This window comes from Talpa occidentalis, unplaced genomic scaffold (genome assembly GCF_014898055.3).
Source record: "Talpa occidentalis isolate TD23 unplaced genomic scaffold, MPIMG_talOcc4v2.1 talOcc4.5, whole genome shotgun sequence".
NCBI classification, from domain to species: domain Eukaryota; kingdom Metazoa; phylum Chordata; class Mammalia; order Eulipotyphla; family Talpidae; genus Talpa; species Talpa occidentalis.
The window spans coordinates 43,348,587-43,372,798 of NW_023604861.1; the positions used below are offsets into that span (position 1 = coordinate 43,348,587).

The 24,212-nt window shown below is 35.0% G+C and overlaps 1 protein-coding gene across 3 annotated transcripts in view; it reads right to left on the bottom strand.

Moving 5' to 3' along the window:
• Positions 1 to 7,627: 7,627 nt before the first annotated feature.
• The window catches only part of SACS (sacsin molecular chaperone), a 124,276-nt gene continuing 107,691 nt past the window's right edge, over positions 7,628 to 24,212 (bottom strand). For all 3 annotated transcript variants that reach the window (XM_054701841.1, XM_037527024.2, XM_037527025.2), the window contains one exon: positions 7,628 to 20,680. In XM_054701841.1, coding sequence (XP_054557816.1) covers positions 9,123 to 20,680 — 11,558 coding nt within the window. In that variant the 3' untranslated portion in view covers positions 7,628 to 9,122. The remainder of the gene's footprint in view (positions 20,681 to 24,212) is intronic.

Here is a 24,212-nt window from a genome sequence, read left to right on the forward strand (position 1 = left end):
AAAAATCAACCTACATTTTCCACAAACGTCACAGTGTGAGGGTCTTTCTTTAATCCTCTCAACAATCCTTTGGGTTAGCTATTATTTTTCCCCATTACTGGTGACAATGACTCAGAACGAGGTCACATTGTATCAAATGCATTCTACCAAACATTCAGAAATGAATTAGTGCCTATCCTTCACAAACTCTAAAAAAATTGAAAAGGAATAATATCAAACATGTTCTATGAAGCCGACATTACACTAATACCAAAACCAAACAAGGACAAAACAAAAAAGAGAAAACTACAGGCCAATCTCTCTAATGAACACTGATGCAAAAATCCTTAAAACATTAGCCATCAGACCAACAAAGTATCCATAAGATAGTTCACCATGACCAAATAGGATTTATTCCAGGATGGTTCAACATACGAAAATCAATCAATGTAATCCAACACATCAACAAAAAAATATATAAAAACCATATGATAATATCAATAGATGCTGAGAAAGCTTTCGACAAAGTACAACACACATTTATGATAAAGCCCTTGAAATTCTAAGGATACACCATAAGATAATTCACCACGACCAAGTAGGATTCATTCCAGGAACACAAGGATGGTTCAACATCCGAAAATCAATCAACGTTATCCAACACATCAACAAAAAGAAATATAAAAACCATATGATAATATCAATAGATGCTGAGAAAGCTTTCGACAAAGTGCAACACACAATCATAATAAAAGCCCTTGAAATTCTTGGGATACAAGGAACATAATTCAACATCATAAAGGCCATATATGACAAGCCAACAGCCAGTATCATTCTCAATGGCGAAAAGCTGAACGCAGTCCCATTAAGATCTGGAACAAGACAAGGATGTCCACCCTCACCACTGCTTTTCAATATAATACTGGAAGTCCAGAGCAATAAGACAAGAGAAAGACATACAAGGAATCCAAATAGGGAATGAAGAAGTCAAACTATCACTATTTGCAGATGATGTGATAATATACATAGAGAACCCCAAAAACTCCACAGAAAAACTAATCAAACTAATCAATCAGTTTAGTAAAGTGGCAGGATACAAAATCAACATGCAAAAGTCAGTAGCCTTCCTATACACAAACAATAAATCTGAAGAAAGAAATCAAGAAAACCATCCCTTTTATTACTGAAACAAAAAAAAAATCAAATACTTGGGAATAAATTTAACAAAAGAGGTAAAGGACCTATACAAAGAAAACTATAAAACACTGTTAAAAGAAATAGAAGAAGACACAAAGAAATGGAAAGACATCCCCTGCTCATGGATTGGAAGAATAAACATTATTAACATGGCCGTCCTATCAAAAGCAATATACAGATTCAATGCTATTCCAATCAAAATTTCAATGTCATTCTTCAAAGAAATAGAAAAATTATTGATGAAATTCATACGGAATCACCAAAAACCCAAAATAGCCAAAGCTCTCCTGAAAAACAAAAAAAAGGGAATGGAGGCATCACACTCTGACTTCAAATTATATTACAAAGCCATAATCATCAAAACTGCATGGTATTGGAACAATAACAGACACACAGACCAATGGAATAAAATAGAAAATCCAGAAATAAATCCACAGATTTACGGTCAACTAATCTTTGACAAAGGAGCAAAGACTATGCATTGGAGCAAAGAAAGTTTATTCAATAAATGGTGCTGGGAAAACTGGTCACTATATGCAAAAGAATGAAGCTTGACTACTACCTCACACCATACACAAAAACCAACTCAAAATGGATTAAAGAACTAGACATAAGACCTGAAACCATAAAATACATAGAAGGAAATATAGGCGAAACACTACATGATATGCACATCAAAGACATCTTTACAGACACATCACCCAAAGCAGTGACAGTGAAGGCAAAGATCAACAGCTGGGACTACATCAAATTAAAGAGCTTCTGCACAGCAAAAAAGACAATAACAAAAACAAAGAGAAATCCCACTGACTGGGAGAACATTTTTGCACACAACACTAATGATAAAGGACTGATCACAAAAATCTACTAAGCTGATGAGACTCAACAAAAACAAAGAAAATAATCCAGTTAAAAAATGGGCAGAAGAGCTAAAAAGAAACTTCTCTGAAGAGGAAATGCAAATGGCCAACAGGCATATGAAAAAATGTTCAACATCACTTGTAATCAGAGAAATGCAAATCAAAACTACCATGAGATACCATCTTACACCAGTGAGAATGGCACATATTAAAAAAACTAGCAACAACAAATGTTGGTGAGGTTGTGGAGAAAAAGGAACTCTCCTGCACTGTTGGTGGGAGTGCAAACTGGTCCAACCACTATGGAGAGCTGTGTGGTGATTTCTTGACCTACTAAACATAGAGCTTCCATATGATCCAGCAATTCCACTCCTAGGTATTTACCCAAAGGACACAGAAACATCAACTCCAAAGAGCACCTGCACCCCTATGTTTATAGCAGCACTATTTACAATAGCTAAGCTTTGGAAACAACCCAAATGCCCAAAAATAGATGACTGGATCAAGAAGATGTGGTACATATACACCATGGAATATTACTCAGCATTCAAAAAAGATAAACACATGCAATTTGCAGCAACATGGATGGCGCTGGAAGGGATCATGCTCAGCGAAATAAGCCAGAAAGAAAAAGAAAAATACCGGATGGTGTCACTCATAGCAGGAATTTAGAAAACATAAATAAGGGACCAGGAAAAAGAATAACTATAAGAAAGAAGATATCAAAATCAACAAAAACTATGAACCAGAGACACTCTGTGCGGGATGGGGGGCAGGGAAAGGAGGGCTTGGGGTCATAATAAGGGGGTTGTATATGTAAGGGGAATATAAAAATAAAATTTAAATAATAAAAAAAGAGAAATTCTAAGGATACAAGGAACATACCGCAACATACGGCTAACAAGCCGATAGCCTATATCATTGTCAGTGGTGAAAAGTTGAAAGCATTTCCACTGAGGTCTGGAACAAGACAAGGATGTCCACTCTCACCACTGCTTTTCAATATAATACTGGAAGTCTTAGCCAGAGCAATAAGATAAGAGAAAGACAAACAAGGAATCCAAATGGGAAGGAAGAAGTCAAACTATCACTATTTGCAGATGATATGATAATATACCTAGAGAACACCAAAAACTCCACAGAAAAACTAATCAAACTAATCAATCAATTTAGTAAAGTGGCAGGACACAAAATCAACACACAAAAAATCAGTAGCCTTCCTATACACAAACAATAAATCTGAAGAAAGAAATCAAGAAAACCATCCCTTTTATTATTGAAACAAAAAAAAAAATCAAATACTTGGGAACAAATCTAACAAAAGAGGTAAAGGACCTATACAAAGAAAACTATAAAACACTGTTAAAAGAAATAGAAGAAGACACAAAGAAATGGAAAGACATCCCCTGCTCATGGATTGAAAGAATTAACATTATCAAAATGGCCAACCTACCAAAAGCAATTTACAGATTCAATGCTATTCCAATAAAAATTTCAATGACATTCTTCAAAGAAACAGAACAAATATTGATGAAATTCATATGGAGCCACCAAAAACCCCAAATAGCCAAAGCTCTCCTGGGGGAAAAAAAAAAAAGAAGGGAATGGAGGCATCACACTCCCAGACTTCAAACTATACTACAAAGTCATAATCATCAAAACTGCATGGTTCTGTAACAGGAACAGACTCACGGATCAATGGAACCAGATAGAAAATCCAGAAATAAACCCACAAATTTACAGTCAACTAATCTTTGACTAAGGAGCAAAGAATATGCAATGGAGCAAAGAAAATTTGTTCAATAAACGGTGCTAGGAAAACTGGGTCACTACATGCAAAAGAATGAAGCTTGACTACTACCTCACACCGTGCACAAAAACCAACTCAAATGGATTAAAGAACTAGACATAAGACCTGAAACCACAAAATATATAGAAGGAAATATAGGCAAAACACTACATGACATACACCTCAGTAACTTCCTTAAAGACTCAACACCCAAAGCAGTGATAGTGAAGGCAAAGATAAACAGCTGGGACTACATCAAATTAAAGAACTTCTGTACAGCAAATGAGACAATAACGAAAACAAACAGACGCCCCACCAACTGGGAGAAAATTTCTACACACAACACTAATGATAAAGGACTGATCACAAAAATCTACAAAGGCTGAAGAGTCTCAACAAAAACAAAGTAAATAATCCAGTCAAAACATGGGCAGAAGAGCTAAAAAGAAACTTCTCCAAAGAGGAAATGTGAATGGCCAACAGGCATATGAAAAAATGTTGAACATCACTTGAAATCAGAGAAATGCAAATCAAAACTACAATGAGATACCATCTTAACACCAGTGAGAATGGCACATATTAAAACAAATGTTGGCGAGGATGAGGAGAAAAAGGAACTCTCCTGCACTGCTGGTGGGAGTGCAAATTGGTCCAACCACTATGAAAAGCTGTGTGGAGATTCCTCAGTCTGCTAAAGATGGAGCTTCCATATGATCCAGCAATTCCATTCCTAGGTATTTACCCAAAGGACACAGAAACATTAATTCCAAAGGGCACCTGCATGCCTATGTTTATAGCAGCACTATTTACAATAGCTAAGCTATGGAAACAACCCAAATGCCCAAAAATAGATGACTGGATCAAGAAGATGTGGTACATATACACAATGGAATATTTCTCAGCAATCAAAAAAGATAAACTCATGCAAGTTGCAGCAACATGGATAGAGCTAGAAGGGATGATGCTCAGCAAAATAAGCCAGAAAGAAAAAGAAAAATACCGGATGGTCTCATTCATAGTAGGAATTTAGAAAACCTAAATAAGGGACCAGGAAAAAGACTAATTATAATAAAATCAAAATCAAAATCAACAAGCAAACTATAAACCAGAGACACACTATGGGGGATGAAGGGTAGGAGGGATTATGGTCAAAATAAGGGGAGTGGGAATTGTATGGGGACTATAACCAAGATGAAAATGCATGCATTGTGCAAAAATGAAAAATGATGTAAAAAATATATAAAATAAAATTTAAAAAAAACCTCAAGAAACAGGAGAAATCTCAGAAAAGCAAGTCAAAGTGATATATCAGACCTCAAAAAAACTAAGGAAAGATTCAACAAAATTTTTAAAAATGAATCAAATCAGAAATAAAATTAATGTACAGGTCATAATTGAAACTTTAAATAAAAGACATTCACAATGCAAAGTGCTCAATAAACAAGATCAAGAACTTGAGAGAAACCTATAGGGGCAGAAAAAGTGAAATGGAGGACCTAATTAGTGGAACATATTATGCACACGACTCAGGTGAAAGAAGAGAAGGGAAAAAATGAAAGTGCACTTCAAGAACTATCCGACTCCATCAGGAAAGGCAACATAAGGATAATGGATTTCCCCAAGTGGGAAGAGAAGTTAAAGGGGAAGAAAAACCATACTCAAAGGAATAACAGAAGAAAACTTTGAAAGGACCTGAGTATACACAAGTCCACAAAGTTAAAGATCACCTAGTTAGTTAAATGCAGAGACCTATACCAAGCCATACAGTGATGAAACTACCAAGAGTTCAAAATATAGGAAGAATATTGAAGGCAGCTAAGGGTTCAGAAAAGGCAGGTAACATAGAAAGTTACTCCAATCAGGCTTTTATCAGACTTTGCAGGAGAGATTCTGCAGATAAGGAAAGAATGGAAAGACATATTCAAAATACTCAGAGATAAAAAGTTTCAGCAAGAATACTTATCCTGCAAGACTCTCAGATATGAGGGGGTGGAATAAAACCCTTCTCAGATAAACAAAACTTGAAGGAGCATGCCAACATTAGATCATCCATACAAGAAATGTTGAAAGGACCTCTCCTACATAAACTGAAAAGTAGAAAATATACAAAAATTAAACAAGGAATTAAACATTAACCAGAAAAAAATGAAGATAAAAGGCAATAGCAATACCTCATGTATCACAAATTACTCTTAATGTAGAATGGCTAGTTGGGTCAGAAAACAAAACCCAACTTTTTGCTGTTTCCAGGAGACCTATCCAATACCAAAGTAAACAGATTCTTAAAAAAAAAAGTAGCAAAAACAATCCTACATACAACTGGTATTCTAAAAAAAGCAGAAACAGCCATTCTTAAATCTGATAAAATACACTTCGAACCAAAAAAAGTTTAAAAAGAGACAGATATGGACATTATGAAATTAAGGGACAAATAAGTAGCAAGAAATAGTAAGTAGCAAGAAATAACACTCATCTGTACACACACACACACACAAGCACACACACACACATTCTAAATAAAGGAATGCCAAAATACGTAAGACAACTATTAACAAATTGAAAAACAGACATTGATTGTAATACAAAATAGTAGAGGACTTCAACACCTATGCACATAAATGAACAGATCAACCTGACAAAAAACAATTAACAAGGGACCAACAGCCTTAAATAAGGAAATAGATCAGTTGTGTTTAGTAGCTATTTATAGGGTACTACACCCCAAAAAGCTGAGTCCACATACTTATCAAGTGCATTGGAACATTCTCTAGGATAAACAACATATTGAAGTAACAATTTCTTGAAGATTGAAATATCAAATATTTTCTCTGATCAAATGGTACCAAAGAAAAATCAAAAACAAAAAGTGAAAAAAGACCTACATTCAGAATGAATAAGTGCAGAAATATTAGTATATTTGACTGGAGGGTATTGCCTGTGATGCTTGAAATGCTTCATGAAAACATATTTACTGCATTATTTTTATTAAGTCCAAATTCTGAAATACATTGGATCTAGGGGTTCTACATATATAAAGGATTGTGAATCTTTACTTTTTAACGAAAAGACTAGAAAAACACAATTTTCAACTAAATCAACTATCACAAAGGTTAAACAGGGTTTTCTGTGTAAATTTTAATATCAAAAACAATATATATCCTAAGTGTTGAAAGTGAATTTCAAAGTAGCAAACACTTTTTAAAGAAAGTTCCAAAAAGCTGAAGACCCAGAAACTGGGTATTCTAGATCTGCCTACTTTTGAAAACTTGTGGTTTGGGTATACAGTTGAACATTTCCTGTTAGAATTCAATTGTGGGGCCTCCCTGGTGGTCTAGGGGTTGTTTCAGCACTATCACCTCTACAGCCTGAATTAGATGTCCAGCCAGGTAGCTAACCACATATGGTGCAGCAGACCTTTCCTGTCTCACCTGCTCCCCTTAGCATTGTATTTCAGTAAATCCAACTGTTCTGCTCCCTATTGTCTCTGGTGAATCCTCTCACTCCCCACACCTCTGGCCTACACCCCAGTTCTTCTAAGCAAAAAAACCCCATAAAACTCAATTGTGAATTTGTCCCACACATGCAGTTCTCTCCTAAAGTAAGATAAATATCAAATATCTACCTACAGGAGAAACATATTTGATGTGTATCTTCCCAAATATATATACACACACACACAGCACCACCACCACTACCATATATACATAGGTAAATATATATAGAGACTAATCTTATCCCATGAAAAGTTGAAATAAACCTTTAATTAAATAAATGAACACTTAATAAATTTAGTATACACCAAGTACTTCGTATTCAATCATGAAAAAGAAACCTACTAAAATTCCAGTATAAAACACATTGAAGAATGCTATCTTAATATTTCCAATAAACACACATATACATACCTATCAAAATTTAATATGGGAAAATACTATATTAGATTTTTTAATGAACTATTTCTCAGGAAATACCAGTTACAATAATTTCATATGTACATTTGCTTTATTAAAATTATGGCACTTAATAGCAGAAATAATTACATGGCTTTACATCCAGAAGCAATACAATAGTGGAGATGCAACATTCCTTATTACTAATAAAAGTAAAAAATGTCTTAACATGTTCATAAGCCCTTAATTGCATAAATTATTATACTTAGCATCATGTACAGCTAGCACACTTATATAAACTAATTATCACACCTTTCTTTTAAATTCTGCAAAAAAACGTTAAATAAGTATGGTACAACACTCATACATGATGAAAATTAAATGTCAGTTCTGAACCATTCATGAAGAAAATACAAGTTGATAAGTTCCTCTTTTATAAGCTACTAGATATTGTTACAATTATTTTATAATTTTTAAATGTTTTTAAATTAAATTCCAAAACACTCCACTAAATGTTGAAAGAAAAAAGGTTTTTTAACTCCAGCACCGTTAGACAATGAAAGACTGCATCCTGTTCAACCGACTGTATAAATTAAGATATTAGTGGAAAATATATACATACAAAGGAAATGTTCTAGCACTTGATAAATGTTTTGGTAAGCAATTCTCAGAAGTAACAATAATATCTGATGGCAAATATGCCACAATTTTGAATTTCCATATGCTATCTTCATGAAATAGGAAGCCTGTAAACATAAAATGTAAAAAAATTGCAAATAAAGATGTAAAGTGTATTCAGTGCATTCTAAGAAGTACTATCCGCATACTCCTACTCAAGTAATATTCAGGATTAAAATACTGTACCCTTTTAAAAAATGTATTGAATATTTAAGATGTAAAACTGCAGCAAATTCATAGTCAGATCCAGCTGATAAGAAAATAATGCATCCACTTAAAGAGGATTCACTTAAAAATGATTAACACCAGGGACTTAACTCCCCTTATGCGTTTAGACCAATGATATGCCCAGTGATTCATTAGCTCCTTCAAAAATGCCCATGTTAAAACCATAAAATTTACTTCATCCTAACCAGAGACATAGGGACTGTTATTTAACAAACTGCTAAGCTTTGGTTACATAAAGTGCAGTTCAGTAATGTGCCATCCTAGCCATCCCTATATATCTGGCAATTTTGTAGTTCATCATTATCTTCAAGATGATTTTTATAGTCAGTTTAGGTTTTCTGTTGGTAGTCATGTTAGTAACAATGGCACCAACCAAAAATTCTCAAATAATCTGCAGTGTGCTTCACAATTCCTAAGTAACTCAATGAAGCTTATGAAAATACAGCAATTCATACCTGTGCAAAAACACATTCAATATTTTGCTGTTATTTTTAACTACTTTCACACTTTTTGTTGTATAAAATTTTCAAGTTTTATTATGATACAGGCAGTACATTCCATCACTCTCATAGCAACCTCAGAAGTGAATCTGTCATTTGGAATCTGTGGAAAAGGAAGCAAATCAGGGTATCTTGTTTTTAAACTGTCTACACCATAAGCTTCCAAGGTGTGGACATCATTTGTCAACCCTTCAAGTTGCTGACTATATTCCTCTATTTTTTGTGCAAGTGCAGTTGGCTTTACATCTTTATCAGATTTCCCCCTCACAGCATAATCAGCTGCAATTAAAGCTAACTTGGTAGAAAGGTAACACTTAAAGCACACCCATTCGTTGGCATTTTTATGAAGATCATTCCTGGCAGCTGAAAAATTTGCTCTGGCTTGTCTTAACCATCTACGTGCTTCAACTGGATTACCAACTGACTTGAAAGTGGGAGGAACAAAGAACCTTTGAGAGTAAGTCTGTCCAGCTGATGATGGGCATTTTTCTTTATTTTGTTGTTGCCTTTCAGACTTGTGGCTTGTTGCTTCTTGATTCCATGAAGTATAAAATCTCTGAAATGAGTACTTGTCTGACTGAAATCGGGATGCTGATGTTGAAAATGTTCGCCTTGAGGCTCTGTCTGCATTTTGATCTAGAAAAGCCTGTTTTTCTAGTCTATTTATTTCATTCTGCAAATGTTTAAAAACTTCAGTAGCAATGTCATGATTTTCTGGATTTTTGTCAGGGTGCCATTTCAAATACAATCGCCTAATAATCTTTTTTCTTTCAGATTCTGGCAGCTTCCAAGCTTGCTCTACCACTGATGTCACTTCCTTGAGGATTTCTGGTAAAGAATTCACCTTGAGTTTTTTGGGGGAGGGATGTTTGGTAGAGGATGTCTTGTGGCTCTCTTTACCAGAGAAAAGAGGAGGAATGCTCCTCAGCCCCGGGGCAAGGTACTCCGTAGGGCTGGTAGGGGTAGAAGGGGCACTGTCCCGGCTTTGAGAACTTTCCTCAGGTCTTGAAAACTTATAAAGATCAAGGGAGCTAACTATTTTATATTCACTATAACCAATATCAATCTGATATATCTTTCCAAGAAAACTAGAGTTATCAGCATCTTCTCTTTCAACTTCTTGTACAATAATTGCATAAGTATAAGTTGGCTGGTAAGAGCCATAGATATCACCACCTTCAGCGTCAACAAGATACCCAACATATTCTCCTGGGTAAAAAACATTCATTGGATCCATAAGGAGTGTATAATGAATTTCAGCAGGTATTGGAGTACCAGGCATTGGCAGTTCAAGTTTTGATGGTTCTGATGAGTCGTATTTCACTCCTAAACTGTCAAGTTTCTCACTGATCCTGTAAATATCATTGCATCCTAGCATAGCAATTAGATACGAAGTATCAGAAATCAAATTGTCAGTTGCTGATTTAAGTGTCATTGCTAATGCTAATAGGAAATTAATATCTTTACTGTCTGAATGTTGTATGTAAAGCAGGATGACTGCATTACCAAATCTCTTCAGAAAAGCAAAAGTTTCACTTCTACTGTGGGGAATAGGATTAAAACCTTTAACTCTTAATGTTGTTTGCAGCTTTTCAAAACAGGACACTTTCAATCCTTCTCTAAGGGCTTTGCAAAGCCTTATGGCTTTTTCTTCATTGGCCAGGAAAGCATTATCATTTTCATGCTTCATAATTCGAATTAATCCTGTAATGAACTGTTCAGAAGACAAGAGCAACTGCAATCTTCCCTGAAGAGAACACAACGCTCCAAACTGACAGACTTTGGGAGTCTCTTCATCTAATTGTTCTTCAAGTATACTGCTCAATAAACGAGGTCTGAGTTTTTGAGGAAAGAGCATAATCAACTTAGTATGGAATCCATGGTCTTTGCCTAAGTAGCACTGACTAAGATCAACCAACATTTGCACACCAATATTCCCCTGGATTCTACTTTTGTAATGTGGTGCATCGTCAAACACCAAGATGCTGGACTTTACCAATCTACCATCCTGGCTGGGAAGATAAAGTGCAAGGTCTCGTACATTCTCAAGATCACTCCTCACCTTGACTGAATCATTCTGTAGACTCTTGAATAAGCCAGAAACTACTCTCTTAACTGTACGCATTTCATTAGGATCTAACTGTTTGCCTTCAGAATTTTTGAATATACGACTCAACACTTCAACATATTGCTTAGTTGAAATAATATCTTCAGTACCTAACAATTTGAACAACTGATGAAATGTGCCAAGTTCTAATGGTAACTTATACAAATAAGGTTTAAAATCAGATTCATATTCTAGATTTATCACTACTTCCTCAGGCTTCAGAAGTTTCCAACCATCTTCTACCATTACAAAAGCAACACCCCGCAGCTGAAATCGAAATTCCCTTTTTTCTGCACTGAGGAATTCATAAATGCTCCTTAAGACCTTTGCTCTAGTTTTTACCATTTCTTCATCCAAAGTTGTTATGTTGCATATGTTTCTGCAGTTATTAATGACCTTATCAAGAGGAGGATCCAGGTTAACATTCAACATACTTAAAACTTGTTCAAGCTGTTCCTGTGGACCAAGGTCACTACCTTCTTGCTCCTTGATACTCAAGGGTGTGGCTTTCTCTGGAAGAATAGGGCAGGATGTCCATAACAGCTGGAGCACATCACACTGCTTGAATTTTGGATTTACTTGTGCTCCATTGAACTTTATAAGAGGAAGTGTTCCATTTACCTCTTGATATTGAGGATGAAATCTAATGAATTCAGCAGGGGCCCGCTCAGGACATAAGAATGGTATCAAAGATAGTTCTTTCAGAAAATTTCCAGATAACAAATCCATTCGCTCTTGGAATATATGATGGAGAAGGATATCAACTGTATTTTGTAATGTTTCTTTAGACCAGTTTTCTGTATTAGCTCTCACACTGATTTCCTTAGCAAACTGTAACAACTGCTGCTGAGAAAGTATATACTTTAGTCCAATATTTCTTAAGAATTCCACCCAAGAGGTCATAAAATTAACTTGATTTTTGGGTTTTATAAGTTGTTCTAATTTCTTAAAAAATTCCTTTGGAATAAATGATTTTTCAGGAAGCATAACCTCAAAAACTCTCACAGTTCTATCATAGAAATGCTTTGCTTGCTTTAGTCGACTGTTAGCATCATGGATTATTAATAAACTTTCCAGTTTTTCAAAAAGTTGTTCCTTGATCTCTGACAATTCTTCAATACTGGATAATCTATTCTTAAGATATATCAAGTGCTCTAATTTTGCATCATAGGAAAGATTTTCAATTTTTGGTAAGAGGTGTTTCAAATATACTTCAAGATCATCTACAGGTACACAACCCAGCACCTCATATAGTTCTTTTAAGTGTATTTTTTCCTCAAGAAATGCAGATGATGATGATTGTGTCCATTTTTCTACTTCAGCTGAAGGAATACTTTTTGTAAGTACATAGGATGTTCCAAACTTTGCAATGCTCATATAGCGACCACTGATTGATCTGTAGCAGGGAAGTGATTTCAAAATTTTTATGTCATCCTGGGACATCAAATGACTCAAATTACAGTTGAAATACATCAGGAGTGCCTCAAAGTCATTTTCTACTAATTTTTCAGTTCTAAATGTTGATGTTTGGACCATATAATGCACAGCTTTCAAAATGCTTGTGGGGCTTTCTATGTTTGCTGTGTGACCTGATAACAGAGGAACTAATGCACTGTCTTTGGAGCAGATTTTGTTCAAAGCAAGCTGAATACATCCAGCTTTCATGAGAGCATGAAAAACTTTATCACTTTGAGCATTTGGAAAAACTGCAATGTGCATGAGACTTAGAGGAAGCAGAACATCACCTTCAGGAACTACAAGCTGATTGGCTGAAACAGTAAACTTTGTTCCTGGAAGCAATGCCCAGTCTTTTAGGGTATCAACAACAATGTCAAATGTTGGTTTTGTTTCTTCTTGATCTTCTTTCACACTCACAGATTCGCCTATGAAATGCCATGCATTCTTAAGCCAAGATTCACTTGCAAAATTGTCTTTCCACTTTGTACAATTCTTGGTTTTATACTCACGAGGCAATACAGAGGAAAGCAAATCAGCAAAGCTGGAAATGTCAAATACTTTTGCAACTTTACAGTTCAACAAGATATTACTATATTTCAAATATAATGTATTCATGAACAAATCTTTGCGTGATGGAATCAATTCATGGTATGTTGTTAGAAATTTGGATCGTTTAGCATCAAAAGTTTGTAAAACACTGTCCAGTGTAATGAGAAGGGGCAATCCCTCTACTTCAATCTCATTCTCTTCTGCATCCTTAAAACAATAATCAACTAAAAGTTTTAAACTATGAAAAAGTTTTAGGTTAGTCTGCTGGAGACGACAAGGCAGCTTTCCAATATGACAATTAGTATCCGGAGAAGAAAATGTCATTAAAAATGACCTAACATCAGCAGGAGTTACATAACTAACAGGAATATCTGCATCTATAAGACAGTGGTACAGATTGGCAGTTTCATCACAGTTATAAACTAAGTTGAAACCAATTTCTAAAAGTAGGTGTTTCAATCTATAGACATTCTCTGCTACCGTTTTGCGTGTTGTAATATTATAATCTGCATTTTTAAGGTGCTGTAATTCATCCTGCAGTAAATTGTCAAAAAATGGTCTAGTTTTATTTGAAGTAGACATGTTAATCCAGGTAATTATAACTGCAGAGTGCAAATCAGAGCCGTCAATATTTGGAGCCCGTACAACAGGTAAAAGACGTTTCATATCTTCATGAATGCAAGTATAAAGTGCTTTCACTAGACAATACAGGTCTGGTTGTAGATCAAGTCTGTTAACTGGGAAAAATGATAAAAATTTCTTTAAAGTGTCCTTTACAACATGAATAGCTGTGTTCTGTAAAACTGATAATGTTGGGTCAGAACCAGGGAAATACCGTTTCTTTAACTGGATTAACAATTCAACATATGCAGGAGCTATTAGTGCTGTCATTAAACTATTATTCCAGTCACTTCGGACACCAACCCCATTATCATCACGCCACAGATTTCTTCTGGCTGAATCTAGAGCAAAGTGGCCATTCACATGAAAGGGTAGCCCTGTCTCCAAAGAGAGGGGCAAAAAACAGAAGGCCCTATGGGGTTTTTTATAATTGTGAGTAATGCAGGCAGCCACTCCACCACGTGGGAAGAGAGTAATATCTTGGTTCTTGTGAGCTGATATAACACTCTTAGATACTTTTTCCATACTTGAAAAACCTGATCTATTACAAATAAGCCATGTAGTCAAATTTCCTTCAGAGTCCTCAGTATCCATAGTATAGGTTATCTGCTGAACTGGTATGTCTTTGAGTTGCCTCTTTTTAGTAACACTATCAATTACAGAGGCATGAAATTGTTTCCTTTTTAATCGGTCTCCATCAGTGATTTTGCCCTTTACAGAATAAAGCACATTTAGAGCTCCAGTGGCTTTATCTATTTCACAAATAGAAATTTTTTCCATGTGATTAAGAAACATTAAAAGTTCTGCCCCATCTGACCGCAATTTGTCCAAAAGATTCTGGACCATTCTGTCTGATGATGGAACTGAGGAAATTTCTGAAACTTTTGCCATTTCTGCATTACGAAGAGGAAATCTAAACATTGTACAATTATCCAGTTTAAAATGGGTTCCCAAATAAAGATCCAGAACATCTGAGAACTGTGTCCTAAAATCTGCATCCAAATCTCTAAACATACGTCCAGGACTAACAGATGTGGCTCCTGGTGCATATCTGGCATGAGGATCAAAAATACACAAGATGTCATTGCCAGAAATAAAAGAAGGGCAGTCTGTAATATGATACACAGAATTGAATCCTATTCCATATTGTCCAGTTTTACAAGGATTTCCTTCTTTGGTGCCTTTTCCAAGATTCTGAATTCCTCTGACATCATCTTCTGTAAAAGGCTGGTTATTATAAACACAAAGTGCTGGTCCCTGCAAAGGGGCCCACTTATCATCAAATATTCTATCAACTGGATGCTGTCTAGGATCAAAAACAAAGCAGATTTCTGTGGCCTTTGCATCATCAGCATTTTGAAGAAGTTCTTTTAACATTTCCTTTTCTGAAGGATAGGCATTAAGGATACTCTTAATCCTGCTGGTCAGTTTTTCTTTCTGTCCAAATTCAGTGCCAAGTGTGGTAAAACAGACATTGGATGCATATCTTTCTAAGGCTTTATGTCGCTTTGGCACTGCTCCTAGTTTTACAGCTACTTCCCTGGGAATATCAGCATGACAATATTTTACAGTAGTGTCCTTTACTTTTATCCATGGACAATCATTGTAGCATAAAGATTTAGCAGGGAGAAGCTTAAGATTAGTGTCTGGTAATAATATTTTGCCATAATTTTTCTCACAAAACTCTTGTTTCTTTTCTCTAATGAGACTCCATATCCCTTCACTAATTACTCTTCGGCAAAGCTGAAAGTTCTCTTCTGTTATTTGTTTTGTTCCTTTTACTTGATCAATAGATTCCAAAACAAGGGCAAAATCTTCAACAGTAAATGACTGCTTCACACCCACACTTTCAAAAAGTTCACGGAAATTATTTTTATATTTATTAGGTAACTGATAAAGGTATGGTGCTGCTTCAAAATTCAAATGAAAAGAAACTTTTTCTGAGTCAACATATGCATTCTCAACTAGAATGAAGCTAAAGGATTTTAGTTTTTCAGTAATGGCTATCTTAGTCATTTCACTTTGCATCATTGCTTCATGAAGGTATTTGTAGCAAGCATTGGTGATATTCTCCTGGTATAATGTAATTCCATCATCAACTGATTTTGCAACTTCTTTCAATTGGTTTACAACCAGGTCAACTGTTGGCTTCCTCAGTAATCCCAAAAACTCTTTAACAGCCAATGACACTGAACCACAACCTCTGAAGGAATGTGAGTTTTCATTTAGAATAGGTTGCAAAAGACAAACTACATCCTGATGTTCAGCTGTATAAAGGTCAGTTGCTGCAAACATGGTTTCGGGTGTGAAACTGTTACCTTTCCAGTTCAGAGAAAAACCCGCTGGTTTTGTTAGAAATGGAAGGAAGGGGATTGTTTGAAATTTTACAGCAAAATCCTTTGCTCTAGGATCCCTTATTTTTAGTTTTTCATCAATAAGACTTAATAGGATACTACTTCTTAGACAAGCAGCAACATGATCACTTTCATTAATTTCAGCTACTGACTCTGCACGTTCTATCATGTCATCCCATAAAATATCATCTTTTGCCATACCTAACTGAACTAGTTTAATCAAATTAATAGGATTAAGATAGTCCTGAGTAGAACCATAAGGGAATCGTCCATCTTTTGTATCAAATAATTTTGCAACTCGTCCTTCAGGATGGATTAATCTTGACGGTAAAACCAAAGGATGCCCCCCCAAAGAACAAGGAATACAAGGAGTAACACGAAGAATTCCTGAGAATTCATCCACTTTTTCATTTAGAACAAAGTTCATTAAAGGGTCTCTGAGCTCTGCTTCAATTTCTTGAATATTTGGAAAAAACACTTCAGAAAAAAACTGTTTCTCTGAAAATGTATTTTCAAGCAGTATCTGTTTACAGCCAGCTCCTTCAAATCCTAATTTTACAGAAGAAGGAAGTTCAACAGCACAAAGGTTTTTTGACCCAGTCTTTTTGAGGTATTTCAAAAATATCTTAAAGGCTGCTGGGCCAACATCTTTTCTTTTAAGTATAGAATCATCTAGAAATCTCACATTCTTCATGGAAACCCATGTTGATCCATCAGAGAAGACTCTGGTCAATTCTTTCCCTTTTCCATGAGCTATATCTTCATAAAATCCTTGACAAATTACAGAAAAATCATCATGAACTAAATCAGGATCAGGCCATACTGAATAGTAAATATAATCTGTTAGTTCTCCACTGGTGGTCATGTCACGTAGGACACAGAGTGCCTCTAAGTAAGCTTTCACAATAACATGTCTCATGAAGGTGGTATTCCATTGTCCTTTTGTATCTGTCTTCCAGATTTCTTTTCTATTTGAAGTAACAGCAAAGCACCCATTGATATGAACTGGCAATCCTGTTTTTATTCGTAAAGGTAAATAGCAAAATACCTCTCCAATATGTGGTTTGACAGTCCACTTCTGCTCCTGGATTTCAGACAGCAGAACTCCTACTGCCCCACAAGGAACCAATCCTAGTCTTCTTCCACTTTCATTCAGGGAGAATTTGAGAGCCTCTCCGGTATCCATGCAGGTACATATAAGCCATGTGGTACAGTCTACAGTTTTTTGTGGCAATTCATCGGGTGGCTTTTTTGGCTGACTTGACTTAGCCATTTCAAAGAGAGCAGCTGGGTCATCATCTGGACCTCTAAAAAGGGGTGACTGTAAATCAGCAATCCTTCTGAACACATGGTGGAATTCTTCAACTGTGATCTGAAGAATGCAAGATGACTTTGGTGCATCAGTAGGAAGTTTTTTATTACTGCTGCTACAAGTCTTCATGAGCTTAGCAGCTTCTTTTAAAACACTTAAGACAGGTGTATTCAATGCTTTGGAAGAGCAGGATTTTTTTTTAATTATTATTGTGTCTTGTGCCAAGCTAGGATTGGTTTCCTCAATTTTCAAATACTTCAAATACATTGAGTTCACACTCTGAGTGAAAATGATAAGCCTATGTCCACATAAACTAAATTCATCCACAAGAGAGTAAATATCTGCTGTATTATAGCAGGTACTACTAACTTCACTCACTTTTGCTTCCTGTTGAGTTCTAAAGGACAGTCTGAAAAGAGTTCCATTGTAGCTGTAAGGTGCTTCCACAGTCAAAGGTAACTGACAGCCAAACACATCTATAAATGGCTTGAACTGATTAGGAAATTTCCTAAGTCTTTTCTGTTGCTTACTCCAATTAATTTTGATCCCGGGATTAGATTTGTCTTTAATGTGTTTACTGATATGGTTTATGTTTGGATCAAACATTATCATGAATTCTCGACTCATAATGATGGGAATGTCAGTGATATGGTACACAGAATTAAAACCAAGACCAAATTTTCCGACTTTGTCAACTTCTCCCCTTTTTAAAGACTCTCCTAACCTAGTTATGTTCACAAAATCTGAATCCGAGAATTCAGAATTATTGAATGACCACAGAGCAGGCCCATGACAAGCTGCCATCCCTGGGTCTAGGAGATTTTCCCTAATATCCATATTTCTTCTCATATCAATCATGAAACTGCATTCTGTTGCATTTGCGTCATCAGCATTCTGAAGCAGTTCTTTAAAAATATCTGACACTGAAGGGTATTCTTCCAGAATATTTTTAATTCTTACAGTAAGTGGTTCTCTTTGTCCTGACTGCTCAAATCCCATATTTTCAGGGTTGATCAATCTTGTACTAAGGCATGGAACTTTCAGCCATTCTGCAGTTTTCATGGGTATGTCCTCATGCACCAAAATGATTGGTTCCACTGAATCTTCTAGTAAGTCATTAAGGTCATCAACTTTGATATCACAATAACAGCATTCATGAATTGGCTTCATGATAAGTTTAGAAGGATTTTTGCTATGATGTATAGGAACTGGTGTGTTGGGACTTGCCGGGATCTGATTGCTATATAGCCATCTGATGATATTCAACATAAGATGAAGATTTTGTTTGCTTTCTTGTTCACTGAGATCTTGGGCACTTTGGAGGTATACCTTCTGAATGACCATGGATATATGATCTGATGTTAATTCCTCTATTGAACCACAGACCTTAAACAACTGGTGGAATTTTGCCATGGTCTTAGGCACACTATGCAAATAAGGCTGAAGGTCAAGATCATGGAAAGGCTTTATCACAGCTTGGGCAAGTGGACAAAATTTTTTGCCAGTCCAAATCCATGGAAATTTTAAGGCTTTGAAAGCATCTTTCCCTTCATTTAAATGATCATGCATGAAGCCATAAATTTCAAGTAATATATGTTGGAATTGATAGTAGTCTTCATCACTAAAGGTTTTTGAAGTATACCAGTCAACAACAATTTTAAAGTGTTTTAAGACAGCACTGATAGTAGGTTTTGTGAAGATACCTAATGCTTTTTCCAAGTTTACATGTATACTTTCCACAAGAGGAAGTGATGAGCCCACTAGGATTGCATGGGCTCCATCACACATATCTGGTGGTGCACAAAGATTACAGAGATCTCCTTTCCAGACTAAAGAGCCTGGGTAATTTGGAGGCCTTTCCTTCCAAGCTGGAACCCATTTTATTTTCTTCAGTGTCATTTTTCCTTCAGATGACTGCAACAGTGTATGATTCTTGTTTAAAACCAGCAAGAGTGTTCTGGCTTTCTTTAGAAGAACCTCCTGATTTGGACAAGAACTGACCTGTAAGGCTTCGATTTTTTTTGCCACTTGCACAACATCTTTCTCTTTGAGACTGGCTTCATTTTTTAAACCAATCTGTCTTAAAGAGTGAAGGACATCTGGTGAGGTAAAGCCTGAAGGGGGAAAACACATTTCTTCTTCATCATAAAAGAGATCCTTTAGTACTTCTATATCAGGATCGAAGAGCTCACTGGCTGATACCACGTGTTCTTGTGAAATCTGAATGAATTTTAATGGCATTAACCAATCAAGTACATTTGGATTCTCATTTTTAAGAGAGGACAGATTCTCAAGGATCCATAACATAAGGTGTGTTATTTCTTCACGTGAATAAAATGCATTTTCAATATCCTTTAAAACAAGCTTTAAGCAACTAGTGGTTTTTAATTTCTCTGTTTTCAACATGTTTGCCAAGCGAATGGTCGCTTCATCACTACTATCTATTACTGAAATGGAAAGTCGCAGGTCTGCTGGAAGTTTGGCAGTATGGTGTAAGACTTTACAACCTTTCAGTTTTGTATAAGAGGAAATTCCCTGACCAGATGAATGGTTAATTCGCTTGAATATTGTTAATTCCTGAATTATTCTTTTCTCTTTTTCATTGGTATCAGTTAAACTAGCTAAGAACTTCCTCAGGGCATCTTTGTGTGTTGGAAGTAGCGAAGCTATTTGATTACATAATTTCTGCAATGGCATCTTTTCCATTATCTGCAAAACAGCATTTGGTAATGGCGAATGAATGTATTTTTTAATAAGTGGATGTTGTAAAGAGGTATCTAATTTTTTAAGGACAATCCCACCAAGTTTTTGTACAATGTCTGCAATAAATTCTGGAAGCTGTGCTTCAGATTCATCATCTAAAATGACTAATGATGGAATCCTGAGTCTAATGAGTTCTACACATTTCTGACCTTCATCTAGTGTAGTTCTGGGGATAAGTGGCATCTCATCAAATAAAGTCAAATCCTCTGAAAAATGAATATATAAATTCTTCCAAACCATTTTAAGCCATGAAACAGATGGGTGATTTTTATCTTCATCAAATGGATACCACTGAACGATCAACTCTCTGCCAGGCCAGAATGTATTCATTACTTCTTTGATAAGACGTGCAAATCGCTCTGGATTTAGAAGTTGCAGCTGAGTACATGGTCTTCCTGTAAATCACATACAGAAATGTTACCAATACATATAATTCTACTGTAAATTATTTAGCTTACTATGCTCACAGATTAGACAATACTAGAAAAATCATTTTAAGAGTTTTAAGTATACTATAAAAATGCAAAAGCTCAGGATAACTGGACTAAAATAAGCTTTAATAATAACACTGAAGAATTTATGCATAAATCCATATTTATAGTAACCTATAGGAGAAATGCATAAAGTGCATTTAAAAACATTTTTAAATTATTCTCATATTCTACAAATGGAATCATTATGGAAAAGTGTAGTGCTAATTTTCAACAAATAAAGGTACCCAAGTTTTATGGATAAAAATTATATAAGTACTTTATTTAAGGGTTAAGTAATCTATAAACCAACCAGTATGAATTTCTTTTTAACTACATTGTGTTACAGTGTACCATGTTTCTAGGCACCATGTGCTACATGGCTGTCAGGACTAAAAGAAAAGCATTAAGGTGAAGCACAGGAGTGAGAGTCCCAATCTCAGTTGACATTCCTTCTGAAGCTGTGGCAGCAAGGAAACTTATACAGTTTTCTTTTAGCTACAAACTTGATGTGTAAGTTAGGTGCCACTTAATTTTTCTGGAAAAGGATGGGGGATATTTTAGGTCTAAATAATGTTCTACATACTTGCTCTACTCTGGAGCATGTTCATAACTTTTCCAAAGCAGCTCTGACTTAGTTACCTATTTAATTAATTACCTATTAACTTAGTGAAGTGTTTTTTCAGAGTCTTGGCATTTTGCAGAAATGCTTCTGGGATAACAGCAGGGCTCTGCTGCAAAGACAGGGGGTGCCCCTCACCAACCTGCTCTACTATGGCTGTTTTATAAACTAGGAGACTATTTGTCTGAAGGAAAATATTTATGTTCACTTTTAAACGCTGCTCTAAAAAATAAAATTTTATTTCTAAGTGCATTTTTGTGTTTCAGAGTAATTACAATACATGCAGGAAAAAAATGAAGGGGGAGAAACACTATATGCCTACATGTATGTACAGACCCATACAGAGAAATAAAAAACATTCCAGTATCAATCTTGTGGAAAACTGAAATTTAATTTTTTTATACATACAATTTCTCTACTTCTGAAACACTAATTCTGCAAAGTTATAAAAAAAGAGAATATACCTAGGTCCCTTGAAACTTTTTTATATTATTATTTTTTAGCCAAGGAAGGACAGTCTTATTTTATAGTTGTACACATCAGAAAAATAACTTTACCTTCCACCAAAAAAAAAATTATCTTTCATGATACAGTAAGGCATTAATGCCCTAAAAATTTAAGCAGGGGCATATTTTTGAAACTTTTGGATGTTGTCAGTGTCTAAATTCTGTTTATACATTACATGATTTAGAGTAGGTAAAATAGTAATATTTAAGGAATCATAAAATCTCTTCAGTAGTTTACCAGTATATCCTCCTCAGTCTGAGTCTCATTAAAAATAACTTTTATAACTAATTTAAACAATAATGTTCAAAAAGTGATACTAAATTAATTATAACAATATCCAAACCATAATTAAGGCAAGGATATAATATCAGAAAGAGAGAAAAAAAGTGTTAGAAATTAAATTTAGAACACTTCAATAAAATAAAAATATACACACACTGTAATCTATACTAATAATTGCCACATAACATGCATTTTGTAGATAATCCTATCTGATCTCATTGTTTGAAATTTAGCAATTTATAAAATACATACCTACCATCAGAAAAATTATCTGATATTAATGTATAAATAAAAAGCCAACAAAACACACACACCACATATAACATGCAGCTAACAACAGTCATGCTCAACTGAAAAAAGTAACAGAAAATGTGGTAAGACACAATTCTAAATACATAAATTGATTCAATCTGAAGTCCTGATTTTTATTTATTTTATATTTAAGCCTTCAGCATTTAAACCTAAATCATAAACATTAACATACTAACGAAGTCTTCATGCCATGTATTAGAAAGCCACTGCAATTGTGAAAAACTAACAGGGTCAGCAAAATAATTTTTACATCATTTTAGTAAATGACTCGTGTTTTTGTGGCACAGCTTTTAAAATTATCAGCAATGTCAAAAAATGTTAATTTAGTAATGAAAGTGTTCCTAGAAATAGAAAGGTCTTAAATTATTATGAACTATGATTATTTAATTGAGAAATAACTATTTGAAGAGTAGTTTTAGCTTCACCATAGATCAGCTAAAAATAATATCAACATACTGAATCATTATCCAAAGACTGCATTATGTTTTTATTGAGTTATGTTTATGTTCAGTACTAACTTTGAGAAACATTTCCAAATGGATAGAAAGAGGATATTATAGTCTACTTCAATGTGTACTTAACCATGAAATCCCAGTGCTGAATACTAATCAATAGTTCATTACATTTAACCAGACTCTTTCACAATGACACATAGTTCCAGGCCATAAATACAGTATTAATTTTTATACTTTCCCTAAAAGAAAGTGACAATGGCAGCTTTAATGGTACACTCTAGAGAGATATCTAAATCTCTTTCTAAATACATAAATGATTAGCGCCCGTTAAATGGTATACTGGAGATCAAATCTTCAAAGAAACAAGAAGGAAAAACATTAAAGAGCAAACAAAGAAAGGAAAGGGAAGCCTGCCTGCTCACTTTGCACTCCACTTGGCACTCCTCAGCATGTCTAGCAGCAGAACTGCAAGCACACTGGGGTATCGGGGTGGGGAGGGGCAGTAGAAACTTCTAACAAGGAGCATGCCACAGTGATTCGAAAATAGCACTAGTGACCAAATTTCTTCTCAAAAAGTCAACATTAACACTCTGCTGTTTCCTTCCTGGCTTTCTTGTTGATTAGGAGATGCCACAACTGGGGACAATCCCTAGGGCAGATGGATATATGCAGTCTATTTATAACGAGATTTTGTTTTCCTCTTTAGTTATACCTTAAAAATCTAAGATACTGATTAAAATTTAAGACTATATAGTAACACCAGTTTAACAGTAACTTGGCTTTTAAATTAATTTTAATATAAATATTTGCTTCAAATAATAGATTGAAATAATATTTACCATAAATAATTACCAGAAATAATATTTACCATAAAAACAATTTTCATAAAGCAAGCCTTGCATTCTCTAATTTTCCAGTATAGTATAAACTTGGGAAAAATAATGCAAGTTGAAAATTTTTACTTAAATAAAAGAAAATCAATATAACGACACACTAGACAGCATAAGAACAATTAGCCAAATGCTCCTAATGAAAACTGTGTTAGCTATTTTAGTTTTCCTCAGGATGCAAGTTCAGGGATTCTCTGCTATTTTCAGTTTCAGTACAGTAAGTCACCTTTCACAACTGTAAATCATAAGGTCCTCTCACTTCATAGTCACGGACTCCTGAGTTTACTCCTCTCTGTCCTTTTTAATCTCAATACTTATATGTATCATATAACATAGGTGTGTTTACTTTCACCCTTTCCCATTAAATACCGGAGCATAAAATACAAATT